Consider the following 21,021-nt stretch of genomic DNA (forward strand, 5'->3'; position numbering starts at 1 on the left):
CGGACGCGAGTGGGGGAAAGCAACAGAGGCGAGCAAACAACGACCCGAACGACCTTACGATTTTGGCCTAGCCTGGAAATTGATGGAGCGTTAAACTTTGGCTAACAACTCAACTGAGCCGAAAGAGTAATCAATGGCAAGTTCAAGTTTTCGCTGTCTGCCACTTGCTTCGCATAGCGCACCATAATTCCAGCTGGATTAATATGGTCATTCCGCATATCGCAGATGACATTTCTGCAATACTTAAATACAAATACAGAAATTCACACAAGTGTGACTATGTGCATGTGTGCATGTGTGTGTGTGTATCGCCTCGTATTTGGACTCAATTAGAGTCAACTTTGTTTGTCATCGACCGCAGGCAGTTACGTCACAGTACGACTGAGGCTTGGATTTGCATTTGACATTGATGCACTCGCTCCAATTTGTATGTAAAGCGGATTGCGGATTGCGGACTGTGGATTGTGGATTGTGGGATTGCCGCACTCGTGAATCGATGTTGTGGGTGCTGGGCTTTTGCAATTCGCTGTCTATGGTTGAGTGTGTACGTGTGTGTGTGGTTTGCCTTCGCATTTGCGGTTTGAGTGCTCGGAACGGGCACATGGAAAAGTGCTGGCAACAGTTTAGCGACGTCTGTGCCACGACCAAACACTTGGCACTTGGCGCAACACCTGTTCCTGTTCGCCTGACCCACTTAGCCAAGTTGTTAAAAGCGAATCATGCGTATTCTATGCCATGGCTGTGACTGTATGTCTCTTGCTGTATGCTCACATAAAAACTAATGAAGCTGACAGGCGACAGGCTAACAGCCCGGCTGGCCAGTGGACCAACAGTCCAACGGGCCAACAGGCCCGACAACTTTTCAGAACCCCAATACCAGCCAGCCAGAGAGAAAGAGAGAGAGAGAGAGAGAGAGAGAAAGATAGAGCGGGAGAGATGCACGCGCCTGGCCAACACAGCAACTGCCCATCACTTTCTTTTGGCCACAACTCGCTGGCCATCTGATGCTTTCTGGGCCTATGCTAACTACACACGGCCGACGACAGCGTCTTTAGCATTCGCTTTTAATTAGCAGACGTCAACGTTAAGCGCGACTAAATTAAGCAAATTATGCGGAGAAAAGTCGCAAACAAATAACTAGGCGAAATCTTATTATTTATGCTGTAAATCGAAATTGTTTGATAAATATCTTAATTCAATCTTTTCTTTACGGAATTCAAATAAAAATCATCTCTTAAAACAAAATGAAAGTTTTTAATTGACTTGACTCATATTTAATATAAAGAAAATGTTGGGAAAGCTAAAATGAGTTTTTTCTTTTAAACTTCCAAAAATCGTTGTCAATATTTTCGGAGAGATGGGAAATAGACAGCTATAATTAAGGCAAAACCACATAACTGAGTGTAAATGGGAAATGAGAGATCTGAGATGAGAATTTCATAAGTATAGAATATAGGATTGAATATGTATATAGATTGAATATATATCGCTTTAGATTCTGAAGAACTGAAGATAAATTTAATGATCTACTTATAAATGGACATATTCGATCATTTAGCAAATTGCATCTACATAATGAACATTACTTAATTTAGGCTTTCAAGCTACATCACCCCTTGCCCCCTTTTATATCCACGAAATTTTTAACATGAACCATTTGAATGCTTATACATTTGAATATAATTATACAGTTTATGACTTAGAAAAATGTATATTCCAGAACTCGACTCAGTTTTTTCGTTGCCAAGATCGATGGGCTATACAGACTTGCATCGAATAGATTGTGAAGGGTTGCAGAAACATCTACCTTGAATAGCCCTTTCGACATTTTAAGCTATACTAGATCTTATATACTATCTTATAGGCATTCTTCCTATAGATAATTGAGATCGGATCGGCTATGAATTCGAACATATTAAGAGTCGGTTAAGTAGACAGATTAATCAGTGATAAATCAATTCAGCTCATCATGCAGACCAATAATATTTTTAATGAGGTCTATCGTTCCACCTAGTGCCTATTACATACATTTAGCCTTGAGCTATTATGCCACGATTTCCGATTTTCAATGAGTGCTGACTATAAAGAATAGCTAGAAACTTGAATCCAAAAATAATCCAAAAAGTCTAGCACAGCTTCCGAGTTAATAGGTTTGGTTGTCTTTCCCTTAGGGTTGACGTCACAGTCTGCAATTTGCTTTTATTTTTCCACTCACACGTGTGCTAAACAAATCGAGACAAGTCAATTCATAAAAGAAAATAATAATAAAGAAAAGAAAAACTTTGTTTTCTGTATCTGTGAAATTATTGAGAACAAAGATCGAGCGACAGCGCCATCCGATGACGTCAATCTGTCAGGAAAATGGACCAAAGAGCTACAGCCAGAGCTAGAGCTAGACAAGTTCAGGAAGGCAACTAGATCAGCAGCTGATTTTGACAGCAGCGGCAATTAGGATGTCAGAAAGAACTAAACCAAAAATAAGAAGAAAGTCAACAAAGTGCAAAGTCAAAGTGGATTGGAACTAGGCAAATAATAAGCTGCACGTTTCACATGATCCACTTAAAGCATTTGCATATGAATCACTGGTCCAATTCTGTGACATTTGCAATTTGCATTCGCTAAAAATAGAAGCTGCTGTACAGATACATATACACACACATATATATTTATGTGTATAGGAGGTGAGAAATATAGACCAAAAATAATATCGTAGAGGCAGGCAGAGGCCATTAGCAGCTGGCGTGAGTTGCGTTTTATGAAAATAGCTGAAAGCCAAATGCAGAAGTGTACAAAACAAAAAAAAAACAAAAAAAAAAAAAAAAAAAAAAAAACAAAAAAAAAAGATCAGGAAAATTATAGAAAAACATTTGTACAATTTACATTTTCACTTTTTGCGCGCATGCAAATGAGCGTGAAAAAATGTTCAATCCATGAGGAAAAAAAATGAAATTGAAACAAAAACTGGATCTGTGAGATCAGCTCCACTGGCAGTGGCCAGTTCTGTGCATATTTCAAGATCAAGGGCAACACACACACAGAGAGCGAGAAAGAGAGATAGAGAGAGAGAGAGAGAGACGTAGACAGAGTGAGAGAGCGAGACATAGACAGACACAACTTGAAAGCTGCCACATGCAACATGACATAATGATAGTCATTGTCCGCCTGCCAGCCAGCGACTGGGTCTATAAATAGAGTTAGAGCACTACAGGGTGCCTCGGGTGAGTTGCACATTCCAGGCGCAGCTAATCTCGCCTCGGCAACACACAAAATATTTACATAGAAATTCTTTTTTTTGTTTTTTTTTTTTTTTTTTGCGCATCAGAGAAGAGAAATTCTTATCTCGCTCAGCTGTCATAAATCGCTGTGGATTCAGTGCAGCCCCCGGCCTAGTCTACTTACGTATCCACCAGGCATTCTTTGTCTTGGCCATTCTGCTGCAGCGGGGCCAGCGGCAGCTCCAGCTGAAATCCACGATCCTCGCGCACCATATAAGCGGGCAGCGTCTCGATTATGGCATTGGCCTTATCGTTATACGAGCCCAACAGCTCCCGATACTTGGAGTAGACGACGCGTTTCAGTTGCGGATTCTTGATCGCAGCCGGACTCGACGTATTCGATGTCGCACTCAGCGTGGAGGTGGCCATTGTCTTGTTGTATTTGTAATTTATATGGTTATTATTATGTTATCTTAATGTTATTGCACTTGTGGGTAAACCGTAATCAGGCACTTTGCATAGCTCTCGAATGAATCAAACTGCGATGTCAATCAAGCAAACGATTTTGTTTACAACTTTATATATGTTAATCAATATCAAGAGGAATTTCAGTAGAGAAGATCGGAGATGGAAGAGCAGAGATCGGAGATTGGTATAAGTATATACTGAATAACTGAACCTGAGATATAACTCAAATAAACGATTTTGTTTACAACTTTATAAACTTTTTTTTTTAATATCAAAAGGAGTTTGAGTAGAGAGGATTGGAGGCTGGAGATCGAGTTTGATATATATTTTTAATATCAAAAGGAGTTTGAGTAGAGAGGATTGGAGGCTGGAGATCGAGTTTGATATATATTGAATCTATCAAACTTTGATGTCAATCAAACGATATTGTTTACAAATTCATAAAAGTAATTCAATATCAAAAGGAGTTTGATCGAAGATTGAAGATCGATCGGTGATCCAAGTTTGGTATAACTATATACTTTAGATATATTTACGACTTCTGTTCATGCTGCTGTCTCATTTGCTCACAGGTAAGCTGTCGGATAGTATAGTAAAATATATGTAACATAGAGTTATTATTATCATTTGCTATTTTTTATTTATTTTTTGTTTTTTTGTGTGCAACTATTGACTAAGTCAAACAAAGGCGCCGAGGTGAAGCAATAAGTCAGAGAGACCCAAGCAATGGGCAGGAACTGACTCAGACACACGGTCGATCGACCGATCGACTGGCTGGGACCTAGGCTTTTGATGACTCACAATCAGAACTACAACAACAACAACAAGTACAACAACAACAGCAGCAGCAGCTTCATTATGAGCATCTTTATCAACATAAAGTATGCCGGGCAGCTGTTTCGTATCTGAGAGATATGTGCGCGCACACTCGAGCAATATTATGTTTGGGAGTTCGTTTGTTTGCTTGATTGAGCAGCCGTGAGATACATAGAACAACAGTTACAGAGAGAGCTTACAGCAGTTGTTGTCAATTAGCACTTAAATACTTGACACACGCACACGTACGCACACACACACGCACACCATTCAATGCTTTTCAGCGACGATCAGCGCGGCGCAAAAGTATCTACGAGTTGCGATCGGAAGTATCTGTAACTGGAGGCGCACCGCGCGACTGCACAGAGCAAAGTCTCGAAGCACTTTGAAGCCGAGTTCGTTCGACTCGCAACTTCGATGCCGACCGCAGCAGCGCTGTCGCTGCCGCTGTCGCCGCCGCTACCGACGTCGGCGTCGCTGGCGTTAGCAACTTGTTGCAGATACATTTGTGTGTGGTGGAGGCCGCGCTGTTGTAACTCTGCAAAAGGAAAACCGAGTGCATGACAAACGTTCGGCTGGCACGCGGCGTCGGCAACGGCTGCTGTATCTGCAAGATACAAGATACACGGCTAGCTGCCCGCCTGGCTGCGGAGCAATTTATATGTCTGTCAATTCGCTGGCAAGTTGTTGGACAGCCGATCGCCGCGACTGGCATTTCAAACGCGGCGACAAATTTAAAGCTAAACGCCAAACGGCAAACAGCAAACGGCAAACGCTTTCGACTTTTTGTCGAATATCTTGTCTCTTGTATCTTGTATCTCGGATCTTGTATCTGCGTCTGTTATCGTGCGGTTAATTGTTTACGTTTTGGTAGTCATGTCGTCTGCTTATTACTTTTGTAGCTTTTCATAATTAAAACGACATTTATCTCGGCTACCCAGCTTTTGTCTTTCCCCCATTTCGTTATCTTCCCACATTCGCCACGCAATTTCGTGGCCGTTTTTTCGGGGCGTGTTTTGGCGAAAACAATAAAATATCAACAACAACAACGAATGTCTTTAGCCTGCAGCCGTAAGTGAACGCACAAGCTGCGGAAATACGACATGACTAGCCTTGAGATACAAATGTATCTGGTGACTGATAGCACCGTTATTGTTATCACTCTTCACCCACAAACATACTAGCTACTTAGAAAGTATTACAAAAAGATTACAGAGACCAAAAACAGATCGTACGCCCAAATTGGATTCGAGTGGGATTCCCGTAAGCTAAAAGACGACGCAAGGATTTATTAGTGTTATTACTAGATTTTCACAATATACAAATGCGTATTTGTATATGCTTAGTTATGCATGCGAATAACAAAAGCAGCAAAGTTGTACTAGACACGATTATAGTCCTTGATCATTGATCTAGTTCATTGTTTAAGATATCTTATAAAAATATCTAATTAAATATTGGCTGATCTGATATTTTGATACTATATGCCTCAAAAAATAATATTATATACCTCATTTATGAAATTTAAGCTGAGTTTGGACTTGGGTATAGGTGTATACTCTTAATATATTTAAGTTCTGTTTATTAGACGATAAATATATACATTGTAGAAGAATTATTTATTATATAGTTTATTTTTATTGACTTTTGTACTTTGCATTGTTCATCATTCAATACATACATATACATACAAACTTTAAAATTGAAATGTCAAGTAAACTGTCAGGAAAATAAATTGCACTCATAAATAATGTAACTGAGAAGCAAAACTAATAAACTAATAATGTAACGGATCTTTAATAAGCTTTAAGTTGAATTTGCTCTGCTGTTTTGTCGTAGAATAAGTCTACCAGTCAAACCAAACTTAACGAAAAGCAACTCAATCAGCTGTTCTCAAATAAAGTGCTGCCAATTAAAAGTTGTCAACCTCTAAAGAGACACCCTGTATTATAGGGTAGACTGAGTGAGTGCGATAAAAAGGCAATCGCAGTGAAGTGAAAAGATATTGTGATATTTAAATACACTACCCAGAATAAATATGTACATATATATGTATGTATCAGTCTGTCTATAACTGTTCCACTCATAATAAATAATACTGTTTCAATTTTAATTTTGCATAACTCGACATTACTTAGTGCCTAGTAGTACCACAATACAACACATACGATTATATGGCTAATAGGGCTATTAAAATTTCTGAAACGTACATATATTTCAGCTCGGTCTGTTCAAACTTTGCTCTACGATGATGTCGGACTTTACAAAGACTCACAATTTAAGAAAAATGTCAAATAGTTTGATATGTTCATAACTTTAATATACTAAGTGAAAAGAGTTGTATTCGCATATTGCATATTGTCAAAATATGTGGATTAATAAAAAAGACATCACAATAAATTTGGTTTGCAACTTCCAATAATCGATATTAAAAGAACTATTAGGGCTGCATCAACTGTCGTCACGAATCCTTCGTCGCAGCTGTCAAGCTTTAAACACGTTGAGCGAAGTTTGAGAAGAGACTTTTCCAAATTATGGTAAGTCACTTGACCCAGCTGCTGCATCAGCAACATTTCATATCCATATCGATTCTTCGTAGAATGCGTTCGCCCACTTGGATCTCTTTGATGGCATACCAGCCAAATGCCCCGTGAAGGGCTGCTACCTGAAGATGACGCCCCAGGAGCTGATGGCGCATGTGCTGATGCGTCATCGGCCCGAGGACTCGATGCTGGAGATTGGCTCCGACTGGCACACGGTGTACGACCTGGACCTGGCCAAGCTGGCGCCCGGCTGCAATCACGTGGTGGGCGTCATTGCGTATGCCGGCTCCAACAGAGTGACCTGCAGCCGTCCCATCGGACCGGAGCTGCAGCTCGTGAATCATCTGCCCATATTGCTAATGATGTACATCAGCCCGCCGGCGCCCAATCTGGAGCAGATGTACGTGCTCTATATGATAAGTCCGGTGGCCTCGCGCCGGGTGAGCGCCCATGTCAGCCTGCTGAACGGGCCGGCGGGCCGCGAGGTGCGGGGCGTGCGCTGCCTGCGCAACTTCTTGGATCCCCCGCTGCTGGACAGCGAGGAGCTGCTCCACAGCAACATGGACTACCTGATCTACACGGCAACGGACGTCTGGGAGCACTGCACCGCCGGCGACCGCTGCAAGCTCCAGTTCAAGGTGGTGCTGCAGGGTGAGCCGAATCTGTTCGAAGCGCAGGAGAATCGTCAAAGCGACGTCCAATGACTCAACACCGTCGGATGCTAAACAGCTGGCCCACAGACTAGCCCCTCCCTCCCTCTAAAAAAAACACACACACTCACACAAAAACTATCGAATCCATTGACGCACTCTTGTGGGCCTGAGTGCCTGTCAATAATACATTGCTCATGCTGTTGTTGTTGTTGTTATTGAATGAAACGTTGCTCAGCTGTCAGAAATTGGTTTCAACTTATTCATTCAATAATTTCTTGGCTCGCCGAAAAGTGGGTCACACTCGAATGCGCCCAACCAGACACCAGACACAGATAGATACCAAACTCTTACAACAACAATCAGATCTCTGGACAGCCGGTTCAGCAATCAATCAACAAGGGCTACCTAATTGAATGGCCATTGATATTGACTGTGGCCGGAGTAAATGCTTTTCATTTTTTTAATTAGCTGCTAAATGATTTTTCTCTCTTGCCAAGCAATTTGTTTTCTAAACAAATTTTCCTACTTGTTTTGTTGGCCTAATTTGTTTTTGACTGGTTTAAATCATTTTACAATTTATAATGAGATTGAATGAGTTCTTAAACAGCTTTGCAAAAATAAGAAATAAAAATTCAAAAAAAAAAAAAAAAAAATTGATATATATATAAATATATCTATAATAATAAATAGTATAATGTTATATTGTGATATAATGTATATCAAAATTCTATTGAGTCAAACTCTGGTTTCTGGCGATTTCTACATATTGCCTTTAAGCTGGAACCGAAAATTTTTATTGTTGTCGACTCCTTCCGTATCTTTCATCTTTATTGAATTATAAAGCAATCCTTCGAATTTTCTGATCTATTCATTCCCCATGTAATATTCATTTCTCAGTTCCCTTAGAGAATCTTAATTTCATAGTCCCTCCAGAACAACCGATCCAATTTATACAAATTAAAGTAATTAAAATCAATGTCAATGGACTATTATTATGTGTCGCGCTCATTTCATGTCTTATGCATTTAGTTTAATTATGTTTAATATATTCCCATAAGTACTCTTTATTAACTTAATACAATACCAGATTTCTGCGACATAGATTGTTTGACGGGCCAAACTTTTTCTAATTTTCTTTCACTATTTCGCATTTTGCTTTTGTGGATTTTGACATCTCTTTATTTTATGTATATTGAAATTCATCCGTTATAATTACATTCTAAAGAAAAAAGTCAATCTCCATCACATATGTATGCATATCAGTTTGTTCACCTTGCATTCTAATTGTATGATTTTTATTGTATATTTCTGCTGCTTTTAGAACGTCAATTGCTACTCGCTTCTCTTCGTGCACAGACTAGTGTAAGAAACCTGTCCAGATGACCTAAATAGTCATCCCATTCTCATCACTAAACATCTCATTCAGTAACTCCCGATACTACTTTCAGCATCCGATATATTTCTCTCTCTCTCTCACACACTCTCTGACAAACATATTTGGATTTAGACAATCCAGCACTGAGCAGCCCAGAGACAGATTCCCTCGGATAATACTTATTGTTTAACATAATCATATATATAGATGGCATGTAGATGTATGTAGAAATAATACATATTACTGAATGGATACAAATATATGTACGGGTATAATAATAAAGATAAGGGATCCGACGATATTACGTCAAAGCTTTCGCTCTTATTTTCTCAAAGAAATATGAATATAAATCCCATAATCACAAAAATCGTTCGTTCAATATTATATATACCAATGCATAAACTTAATAAATTGTCTATAATTGATAGCAATATTTCTTTAATGTTCAATAGTTCACATAATAGATAAAATGTAAATACATAAATATACCTCTAATTATATGTCAAATAATTAATTGGCAAAAACAAATCTGAAAATTCGAAGAAAAAAATACAATTTATGCGCTATTTGCCAAATATACAAAAAAAAAAAAAAAAAATGTTTAGGAAAATAAAAAAGGCAAGAAACTAAAAAAAAAAAAAAAAAAAAAAAAAAAAACTGCCAAGGCAGCAGAGGAGGAAAACTAATAAAAACAACACGAGCAAATCTCAAGAGAGATAAGCTTAGGGCCGCTGCCCAATGATCTTATGTGAATCATGTGCGACCTTGAAATGGAATATCCAAAATTAAATATTGAATACAAAGGCAAAACACTAAAAGGCAATTTTGACAATCGGGAATCGGCAATTGAAGTGCGACGCACAGAGGCCATTCATCATGGGGCATTTTGGTCGCTTTCTTCGGCTGCGTCTGTGGCATGCAACCCGTTTTCCATTTGTCATTTCAGCCGGGCCTGGACGCTGCGCTGATTGCATGACATGAGCACATCAGACAGCCCGGCTGCCCGGCTGGAATCATAATTATTTATATTAATCTGTCGGGTCACCAGCGGCGCGACTTAAGTGAAAGTAAACTTGGCGCCCAGCTCCAACTCCGACTGCGACTCCAAGTGCAAGTCCAAGTGGAAGCCAAAGTTGCAGTTGCAAGTCTGTCGCAGGCCTGTTGCACAATCAACTGCGCTTATATTTCTTCTTCGATACGAATATTTTTTATTTTTAATATTTTTTTTTTTTGTTTTCAAATAAATTTTCCAGCCTTAGCCACATGTGGCCGGGGAACGCAGGAGGCGGACAGTCAGCCAGCTGGCTACGCTGGCTCCGCCCCGCCTGCACTTTTTCATTTTTGACTCGTAAACAAATTGTTCAGCTCTCTGGGCCTACTGTGAAATATTGTAGCACTATTTGAAAAAATGACGCAAGCTTGTTAGAAAAACAAATTCAAATGCTTTCGCTGCCTACAATTGAGGAAGGGTCAAAAGGCAATAAAAGGTTAGATTCAGTATAAAAGAAGGAAGTTAAAGAAAAGACTCATCTATTGAAAAATTAAATATATTTAATAAGTTTCTTTTCATACCCATTGGAAATGTGAAAATGCATGTGACAGGCAAAAGTAGGCGTAGAATTCTATACGGTCCGTCCCGTTAGGGCTTTTAGATGTAAATTTAGAAGTACCATTATCTCATTCCTCATTTATAGATAATTAAAGTACTTTCAGAGTTAAAACGATTTTTCAATTTTTAAATTTTGGTTACCATGCTCCTTCAGTCCAAGTTTGAAAAAAGACAATAATTTCAAATTCTAAAGATTGTGAGACTCAAGGTTCAAGATATCTCCGAGTCCCAGCAAGTGCAAGAATTTTAAGTTAGGTCAGCACCAAATTGCTGATCTGCAGCCCTGTTTTCGGCTCTTTCCACTTGCCTTCTGTTTATTTTGACTCTTTGTGGATACATAATTCACGGTCATTTCACACACACTTGAACTCGGGTGCAAATTCCCAACAACAAAAGCAAAGCAAAAAAAAAAAAAAAAAAATCCCACATAAAATTTTGTATGCAAAAATGCGTAAAGTAAATAAATTCACACCCGATTTACGTAACTCACATTAACTGCAGGCAGAGCAGGCGAGAAGTGTCAAAATAATTGTCGCCGACAGAAATCGACGCAATGCATCAAAAACATCATCGTAAAACCACCTTCGAAAACATTAAAAGCATACGCGAATCAAGTGTATATCGACTTAGTTCAAGTTCGCACGAAAATTAATGACTTTTTACGCGTTTCTCATTTTGCTTTTGTTTTTTGTTTGTTTTTCTCTTTTTTGGTTTTTACCGCGTTTACAAGTTCACATATGAAAGTCATGGTTAAGATGAGGGAGAGATTAAAGTTTATGCAAATCTTTTGCTAAACATTATAATTGTTAAGAAGATGATTTTGATTAATGAAAGTTCGACTAAAAACAACTGTGTTTGTGAGTGTTTGTGTGTGTGTGTGTAAATTATAATTATGGTAACAAATTGGAATGAATTGGAAGTAAATATTCATAATAGTGCCAAGAGAAATTCTACACATTAAAATAATAATTTATGCTCGCTCACGAATTGAATAAAGCATATTGGGTTTGAGTAATATTTTGTTGTTATATTTTGATGTATGTAATATTTATGTGAAGACTATATATAGATATTTCATAAGTGGAAATTAATTAATTAAGTTATAAATCCAATAAGCTAATCCATCCTAGACCCACAACGTTTTCCAATAAGCCATTGCTTATTTCATTGCTCTGATAATATTTTTAGAATTTTTAAACCCAAAACTCTAAATATATAAGATATTTATTATACATTTGCATACCATTGCAAATGGGGAATGGTATTGTAAAAATGTATGTAACACGACGTGACAAATCCCATAAATTATATGTGTTCTTGACCAGGGAGATGTAGTCCTGCCGTCTGCCTGTCGTCTGTCCCATCGTTTCAGAAAATCGATAATTATCGACTAATTATATATGAGTGTGGATGTTCGTATGTATTATTTCTGGTGTATGCAGAACGGAAGCAAAGATTCATTAGAATTTCAGCTCGTAGGGTTAATGGGATCTCTGCGTTGAGCAGTTTCCACTCGAGTTTTCTTACCTATTTATATTTTATTCCTGTATGATCTTCATTGCATTTTTGTTTCGACATTTTTCCGACATTTTCATTGTTCATTCTTTCGCAAAAAGTGTTGTTCTAGTACATGAATTTGACCCAATTTTCATAATATATTTTTGTATATACATTATACTTTTCAGCATTGTAGTTGTTGTGCTTTTTCGCGAGGCAATTTCTTGACGACCGTCAAGTCGAGAATTTATGTGCGCCACATCAACATCAACATCAACAGAGAAATGCAAAAAATAAATCAATTCTTTCACAGAAACCTCTAAAAAATTAAATGAAAATAAATGCATTTTGATGCCAAATTCTTGGCTATCTCGAAAGTTTTGCTTTCGCTTTATTTGCTTTCTTAGCGTTTGAGCATTTTTTGTGTGCGTGGCACGAAACTTCCGCTCCTGCTGACAGCTAAATTTTCAACACGTGTGCTAAATTTAAGAGTACGCTGAGCATTCGAGATCGACCAACAAAATAAGAAAATTAATTAATTAATTCGCGTGAGCGAGAAAAGCTCGAAATGAAAATGTCGCCTGCCAGCAAGCGCGTGCGGTCTCGAGGGCTGCCAAAACAAGAGCTGAGAGAGAGCAAGAGACAGACGACAGTATCGCCGCCCCCTCAGCCATGGGCGTGGGCGTGGGTGTGGGCGCTAGCGTGGGCGTGGACCATTGATGGCCTTCAGAATTCACATGAACCTTAATTGTATAGCTCATGTATATTTCAGATATATTCATACATATACATACACATATACATATACAGAGATACTATGTATTTATATATGTACTTCTATTTCAGCAAAATACAAGAAGAAAAAAAAACACAAGTTTATTACTTTTTTTAATTTGCCGGCAAAGGCAGCAGCAGCTGCTGCTATCATCTGTATAAAGTGAGCGCCTCGGACAAGGCGGCTATACTAACAAGAAGTTTCGAAACATTTATACATAGATATTTAAACTAGCTAAACATAAATAAAATTTTAAATGTGTTTTAAATGTTTCTACCAACAGCAAAAAGGGGAAGGAATAAAACAAGTTTGAAATTATACTATATATAAGTTGGATATAAATGAAGCGATTATTTCATATCAAAAGGTCTTCCGTAAATAGAAATTTGTAAAACTAAAACAAAAATGAAACAAGTAAGAAGGCTCCAGTCGAGACTGCTCGACTAGGAGATACCCTGAACCCTCTAAGCTGATATTCTAATTATTCTGCACCTCTTTTATGCACACATACATACACATGCGTCCACACGCACGCATAAGCCTGCGCTCTGCTAACTGCGCAGTAAGCAGCGACTGCGCTTGGGCTGCGCTGCAGTGTGGGCAATATTATGAGAATTTATTTGTCAAATAATTTCTTTTGTAAACATATGATCTTAATGAAACTTTCAGAGTGTAGTCATATGATGAATATGTGTGTACATTCCAAAGCCCAAGTCTCTAGTACTTGAAATGCGTTTTTTACAAATTGGGGGAAAAGGGGGCGTGGTATCCAAAATTTGTAAATGACAAAATCTTTGTATCGATTAACTTTATATACAACGCAAATTTGAAGACTCCAGGTCTAAAAATGTTCAAATTAGGCTAAAAAAACAAAATCAATTTTTCGATTATTTTCGATAAAAAAGTTATCGGACGATTTATCGAAAAAATAAAGCAAACTCGTACTGCGTATGGTACTCACGAGTATGCATGCCAAATTTCAGCTCTCTAGCTCTTATAACTTCTGAGATCGACGCACTCATACGGACGGACGGACGGACGGACGGACGGACGGACGGACGGACGGACAGACGGACAGGGCTATATCGACTCAGCTCGTCACGCTGATCAAGAATATATATACTTTGTGGGGTCTGCCACGCCTCCTTCTGCCCGTTACATACTTTTTCACAAAACCATTATACCCTGATTTCCCATTTTCAATGGGTTCAGGGTATAAAAAAAATCTTTTACAAATAAAAACCAACGGAATAATTTGCTTATGTTTAAATTTCGAATACATAAAAATTACATCAAATTCATTTCATTTTCTATAATTTATATACATATATTGACATTCTTTTGTAGTGTGCAAATTCTCTGGGTTTCCTGGGATTATCTTAAAAAACCCATCAATTATGGTGTTAATGAAGAAAAAGGCTAAAAATTTTAACTTTTGATGATAAGCTTTAAAATAAAATTTGTATTTTCTTGTTTATAAATTTTATTCGCACTACTGTTAACATTAAATTACGAATAATCTTTGACATTGAAAATATCGAAATCAATATTATTTCTCTTAGTTATGAACTACGGATTTCATTCTGTATATACAAAACGTTTTAAGACTTCTAAGGCTAAAAAGACTTTTACCTATCATTTCCTAAAAAAAATCCTATTCAAATCGTATTCCTTTGAATATATATTTATAAATATGTAAAAAAAAGAAAAAAAATTAATATATTTATATGTATATATATTTATTATAATTAAGCTTACAACCAACTAAACCGTTAGATTTAATATCCGTTACCATATCGTATTCAATTAAAAATATGTATTCAAAATATATATTTTTATACCCTGAACCCATTGAAAATGGGAAATCAGGGTATAATGGTTTTGTGAAAAAGTATGTAACGGGCAGAAGGAGGCGTGGCAGACCCCACAAAGTATATATATTCTTGATCAGCGTGACGAGCTGAGTCGATATAGCCCTGTCCGTCTGTCTGTCCGTCCGTCCGTCCGTCCGTCCGTCCGTCCGTATGAGTGCGTCGATCTCAGAAGTTATAAGAGCTAGAGAGCTGAAATTTGGCATGCATACTCGTGAGTACCATACGCAGTACGAGTTTGCTTTATTTTTTCGATAAATCGTCCGATAACTTTTTTATCGAGAATAATCGAAAAATTGATTTTGTTTTTTTAGCCTGATTTGAACATTTTTAGACCTGGAGTCTTCAAAATTGTGTTGTATATAAAGTTAATCGATACAAAGATTTTATAATTTACAGATTTTGGATACCACGCCCCCTTTTCCCCCAATTTGTAAAAAACGCATTTCAAGTACTAGAGACTTGTGCTTTGGAATGTACACACATATTCAGCATATAATTACACTCTGAAAGTTTCATTAAGATCGTATGTCTACAAAAGAAATTATTTGACAAATAAATTCTTATAACATTGCCCACACTGCAGCGCAGCCCAACCGCAGTCGCTGCTTACTGCGCAGTTAGCAGAGCGCAGGCTTATCCGTGCGTGTGGATGCATGTGTATGTATGTGTGCATAAAAGAGGTGCAGAATAATTAGAATATCAGCTTAGAGGGTTCAGGGTATCTCCTAGTCGAGCAGTCTCGACTGGAGCCTTCTTACTTGTTTTAAATTTAATTCTTGTATTTGTTTAAAACTTACCCAGAACTCATATTGTTTTTTGTTTTTGATTCCTGTTTTGTGTTTTTGTATTGCAAAATTAAAATTTGAGTTTTCCTTTGAACAGAGACAGCAGTAAATCGTTATCGCGGACGTTGTTGTTGCCTAATTGCACGATTTTTCAAACGAAATGCAATTTATGCACATATAAACACTGAAAATTTATGAAAAATGTTTTTATTTATTTTTAGAATATATTTCTATTAAATTTCAATAATTTTTGGGTTTATTTTTTTGCACAAAGATCACGATTTCTTATGTAACATTAAATTGAAAAGCACTAGCTCACATTCACACACACATACACACACACACACGCACATTCATGCTCAGCATATAGTTTTTATAGCATATTGAGTTTGAATATACACAGAGAGAAAAAGTTTTAACATGGTCTTTAAGGGTTTTTCTCAGCAGAGTCTACTGAGGAAAAGCCCTTTTTTTCACAATTTTCGCGCAAGAATTTTGTAATTTTCTATTAATAAAACGCGGCACGATCGACGCATTGCTCACTTTTGCCCGTGCTGCAGACTCAGCAAATAGATCTATATATACCGCACTCGGCTATATAGACAGCTAGCTAGATAGATGGATGAGGATATATGTATATATATAAAATATATATATACATATATGTATATGTATGTTAGTTTTAGTTAAAGACTTCTATTTCGAATGTTTTTCTCGTTTGCAACGCGTTCAAGTTAGCAGCCCAAGTCGCACTGAATTCGCACACGAAATTTTCTTGGCCGAAAAGCCGAAAAATCACATTTCGAAATGCTTTTCCTCCACATACACACATATGCAGAGATGTGTGTGTGTGTGTGTTTCGGCCATTCTCGGACAGCTGCGAGTGTATGTATGTATGTGTGCGTGTGTGTAAAGTGCGTCTGCTTGGAAAATTCTATGAAATTTTGAGTTTATTTAAAAGAAAAATTGAGCAAGCGGCAACCAGTGGGCGATCATTGCGCGATTGCTTGTACTTTTCATTTTATTTATTTATTTATTTATTTATGTGCAGCATAAGAAGAACCGCAAATGTTTGCCAGAAGCCCCCAGCACTACGCTGTAGCATCTAGATAGATCAAACTGAAGCAAAGTTCGCTCCCATTTGATATGAAATCAGTCATGAATCGGATTGTATTTATAAAGATGACCGCGACTGTGTCCACTGCGTACTCACTCGCTCATGCTGTACATAGGCAATATGTTTTAGCTTTTTGTCAAGTTGATCGGGTGCCAAAAAAGCGAGAAGCCAAAAAGAAAACATGTAAACAAATAGGCGCATGCAGCATCCAAGTATATAGACAATTATATATATACATGTATTCAAGTATATATATATATGCTTAAGGGTACAACTTTGGACCAACAGCCGCCAAATATCATGCACACATTTCTGACAATCGAGCAGCAAAGGCGATGCGAATGATACCAAATGGTTGGGTCAGTCAAGGCTTTCGTATAAGCGACGGCCACATGCTGGGATATATCATAATAAATCACGCATAAATTAACAGAAAACTAAAAGACGTTTAAACATCAGCCACATACATACATACATATATATAGTACATAGTCGAGGCAAACATAAGTCCAGCCAGACAAACAACCAACATCGCGATTTATCGGGCGTATGCAACGTCTGCGGCATTAGCTATTCATTCATCATCGTACAGAATATCTACAAATCTGCTAATTGATATATCTCCTAAATGTATATTATTTTCTATATAAAGATATAGTTAGGATGATCTGCAGTTAGTCGATAGATAGACCACCTGCCACACAGTCTAATTGCCTTTCATATTGCGCACTTTTCCTCAGTGCCGGCGATGAATTATGCTAATGCTTCGATTACAGATCGAATCGGTATATGAATATATATGTACATCTGTTTATAGCTTCTGCAGATGCTTATTCAAATTGGCTTGTACTTTATTTTTGTGCAAAATGCGCCATTAAATCGTATAAATAGATTGCTGAACAGCGCACAGCGATCGGGTCTGAGTCAACGAGCTTCGAACATTAACCTCATTAGATGAGCGTAAAACAATTTGTTTGAATTACCAAATCATGTGTATTTGAAACACTTGAGGCTTTCAAGTGGCCCGACAGACTGTCTATAAAATGGGCGCGGTTGTCCAAATATTGAACAACAACAACAACAAGACAAATTACATGACAAACACTTGGATTTAATAATTATAAAATACCCATTGTCATTAAGTCACACTATTTTTAATGGAATATAGAGTAAACCGGTTTTATTAGCATTTTTGTAGCATAAGGGGGCGTGGCAGAGGCCTAGAGCACTGATTAGGGCCGCTGTGTCGCATTCTAGCGGAAACAAATATACTTGGATCCCATGAAATAATGTAGTTTATATACAACTGGATAATTTAGCAACTATAACTAGACTGTCTCTCGTCAGAATATGAACTGAGCCATATATGCTCGACTGGTTATAATCTTCCCATAAATGACTTAGTGGAATCATCAGGCATCAGGCATCAGCCTCCTTTGTAGTCTTAACTTACATATACATATAATTAAGCGCGAGAACGGCTCTCTATCTCTGTCTAAGTCCATCTGTCTATCCCTTTGTTTGTCTTTGAGACAAATGCTGATCAATAAAATATTTATATTTCATAAATATGTGTTTATTAAATTTTATATATACTAATTAAAAACTATGCCCCATATTTTTATTGTGCAATATAGCTGTATAGGCTCAAAATACTTTCTCGAAGGAAATAAGTGAGAGCTAAATAGCTAATATATTATAATTTTTCCATTTATATTTATTTTTTTTTTTTTTTTAATTTAATGAGAGTTTAATCAGATAGTTCTATAGCTAAAATCAATCGAGGAAATATGACAATTTATATGATTTAATTCCTTAATTATATATATTGTTGTAAAAGCTTATCTATTGATAAATTTTGGCCTATGCTGTTTGCTTTTTGAGCCTAATGAAAAGCTGCACTCGAATTAGATAAAACAAACAGAAATGTTTACCCAGAATTTATCAAATAAAAACACATTAAGGAAAAAGCAATTAAGCCCAGGAAAAATCACATAAGTTCAATGCACTCGTCGCTAACAAATTCAGCAACAACAACAACAGCAGCAACGAAATGTTTAAACAAATCGCTCAGACGAGAGAAAACTAAATACATGTCATGAGCAAAGCAGACACTGAAAGAAATTTGTGGTATAATTTGATAGGCGAATGAAGTTGCGCGTGCTTTGGACATGCAAATTGGGGGCTGTGCGTCGAATATATATTTAAAAAATAAACAATAAAAAACAAAGCAAATTTGCAAAACAATTGGAAAGAAAAACAAAATGTGGCCAATAAAAAAAAAGCGTAACATGGGCCTTGGCCATTGAAACGGACGCGTCGCAAGTGTTTCAATGATTTCTTCTTTTATTTCAGTATTCAATTAAATTTGTTTGGCATAAAAACCCGCATGAGTATATATGTTATATATGTTGTTATATACACTTTTTTTTATACATCTTAAATTTGTAGTTTAGCTGTTGTGCGTCAGCGGAAATTTAATTTTAGCGCAATTGAATATTTTAGTTAATTAGTTGAACGTCGAGAGAAATGAAATGCCAAAAAGAAAATATAAATACAATAAAAAAATAAAGATACAGGAAGGGAGAAACAGACGCCCTAGTTGTAGTCGTCGTCGCTTTCCTCGTCGCTGGGCAGGCGCACCGACTGCTTGCTGGCGACCAGAAGGGAGTGGCCCAGGACGTCTATGGCCAGCGGCTTCCGCATGTCGAAGGCATCCTCGTCGGGATCGCCTGGGTAGTACTCTAGCAGGACGCGGCGCAGACAGTAGCCGAGGGCGCAGTAGAGCTGGTAGGCGGCCTGGTTGCTGCAGCGCAGATAGAGATCCACATACCAGGCATTCCTCAGGTCCAGCAAGTGCGCAAAGTGGTTCATGAGCAGCGAGGCCACGCCCAGCCGGCGATAGTGCGACTCGACGGTCAGCGCGCAAACGTGGCCGTGCAGGTCGGCGGCATCCGTGCCGGGCTGGCACTTGCCAAAAATGAAGCCGGCCAGTTGGCCCTGGGGCGAGAGGGCGGCCAGCGCCAGTTCGGGCCACTGGGCCAGGTGGCGCATGAAAAACCTGAGGCCATACACCTCGGTGAATGGATCGAAGACTAACGTGTTGAATTTAAACAGATCATCGAGATGCATCTCCCGCAGGCAACTCATGATGATAAACAATATGTATAACAAATAGATTTTGATGATGGCAAGTGCGTGTTGTTTACTGACTATTTATGATTGGCTTTGACATGGCTACATTCAACACGAGTTGACAACATTCTCACAGCACGTTCAATATGGCATCGCGGAGCATGCCGAACAGCATTTTCAGCACCTTCACCAGTTCCCCTCCGGCACTGTAAAGTCCGTCTATAGCATTCACCCGTCCCTTGAGGCAAGTGCCGTCCACGTCCTGGGAGAGCGGCAGGCGCATCTCGTACCCATCGTCATCGTCGTAGTATCTGCGCAGTATGGAGTACTTCGCATAGCCCAGCAGCTCGTAGAACTTGATGGCGCTCTGGTTCTTGCAACGCACAAATAGGTCGATGTACCACTCCCGTTCGACCTCCAGTTTGACCCTGAAGCCTTCCATCAGCAGCGTGCCCACTCCCAGACGTCGGAAGTCGTTGTCAATGGCCAGGGCACTGACGTGGCCATGGCTGCTCATCTTCTCTGAATCCTTGCCATCTCCGACCCATTGCTTATTACGAACGCGACCGCCCATGATAAATCCCGTTAGCTGGCCATTGGGAGCAACGGCGACTTCATTGAGCATCGGAAACTCAAATAGTTTCAAGGCGTAGAACGCGATCGAATAGACCTCGGTCAGGGGATCAAAGAGCATCCTATTGAGCTTGAACAGATCATCGAATGCGAATTCCCGTAATGCCGTCATATTACAAGCAGCTGTTTTTTGATATATTTTTATTTGTAATATATTAAAATAGAAATTATTTCTATAGTAAAAGTGTGTCGCAATATTAATAGACTATTGACATACTTCGACTTTTCACTCGAAGCTAGCCATGTCTGTAAATATCAAGATTACATACATATCCAATGAAAGTTAAGCTAAAGGACTAAAAACAAATGGAAAGCTGTCATTGAACAAAATCAATCCCAATTATTGAAAGTGATACAATTTCCAACTGATAACAGAAATATTAGAAGTCTATTAACATTCATGTCTAATAAAAATTCGCAGTTAAAAAGATTCGGATGTCGCGGAAGAGTTCCATTTTAAATCATTTGTATAAAATGCGAGTCGCAAGGTTTTTATATGTACATATGTTCAAATAAGTATTGCTAA

The 21,021-nt window shown here is 38.2% G+C and overlaps 4 protein-coding genes across 23 annotated transcripts in view; 1 reads left to right on the plus strand and 3 right to left on the minus strand.

Annotated features, from left to right (window-relative positions):
* The window catches only part of LOC108610675 (uncharacterized), a 32,897-nt gene extending 16,520 nt beyond the window's left edge, over positions 1 to 16,377 (minus strand). For 4 of the 20 annotated variants that reach the window (XM_018002921.2, XM_018002919.2, XM_018002918.2 and 1 more), the window contains exons 1-2: positions 4,700 to 4,856; positions 3,400 to 3,754 (exon numbers count right to left, since the gene is read on the minus strand). In XM_018002921.2, coding sequence (XP_017858410.2) covers positions 3,400 to 3,644 — 245 coding nt within the window. In that variant the 5' untranslated portion in view covers positions 3,645 to 3,754; positions 4,700 to 4,856. The other 16 variants (XM_089465353.1, XM_089465352.1, XM_089465346.1 and 13 more) reach the window with 14 other exon arrangements.
* Positions 6,742 to 8,266, plus strand: LOC108610680 (uncharacterized). Its single transcript, XM_018002927.2, has 2 exons — positions 6,742 to 7,036; positions 7,099 to 8,266. Exons 1-2 carry the CDS (start codon positions 7,034 to 7,036, stop codon positions 7,744 to 7,746), a joined length of 651 nt encoding a protein of 216 aa, XP_017858416.1. The 5' UTR covers positions 6,742 to 7,033; the 3' UTR covers positions 7,747 to 8,266.
* Positions 16,378 to 19,053: 2,676 nt separating the features above from the next.
* Positions 19,054 to 19,877, minus strand: LOC108609810 (N-alpha-acetyltransferase 20). Its single transcript, XM_018001562.2, has one exon. The coding sequence runs from the start codon at positions 19,875 to 19,877 to the stop codon at positions 19,326 to 19,328; it is 552 nt and encodes a 183-aa protein (XP_017857051.1). The 3' UTR covers positions 19,054 to 19,325.
* Positions 19,878 to 19,906: 29 nt separating this feature from the next.
* Positions 19,907 to 20,754, minus strand: Naa20B (N(alpha)-acetyltransferase 20 B). Its single transcript, XM_018001561.2, has one exon. It carries the CDS (start codon positions 20,605 to 20,607, stop codon positions 19,993 to 19,995), a length of 615 nt encoding a protein of 204 aa, XP_017857050.1. The 5' UTR covers positions 20,608 to 20,754; the 3' UTR covers positions 19,907 to 19,992.
* Between the last annotated feature and the right edge of the window lie 267 nt (positions 20,755 to 21,021).

This window comes from Drosophila arizonae, chromosome 3, assembly GCF_054131065.1.
Source record: "Drosophila arizonae isolate 15081-1271.41 chromosome 3, UAZ_ARI_1.0, whole genome shotgun sequence".
NCBI classification, from domain to species: domain Eukaryota; kingdom Metazoa; phylum Arthropoda; class Insecta; order Diptera; family Drosophilidae; genus Drosophila; species Drosophila arizonae.

Bases quoted from the DNA above. Each gene is read 5' to 3' on its own strand.
- Naa20B (XM_018001561.2), bottom strand. From the start codon at position 20,607: ATGACGGCATTACGGGAATTCGCATTCGATGATCTGTTCAAGCTCAAT.
- LOC108609810 (XM_018001562.2), bottom strand. From the start codon at position 19,877: ATGAGTTGCCTGCGGGAGATGCATCTCGATGATCTGTTTAAATTCAAC.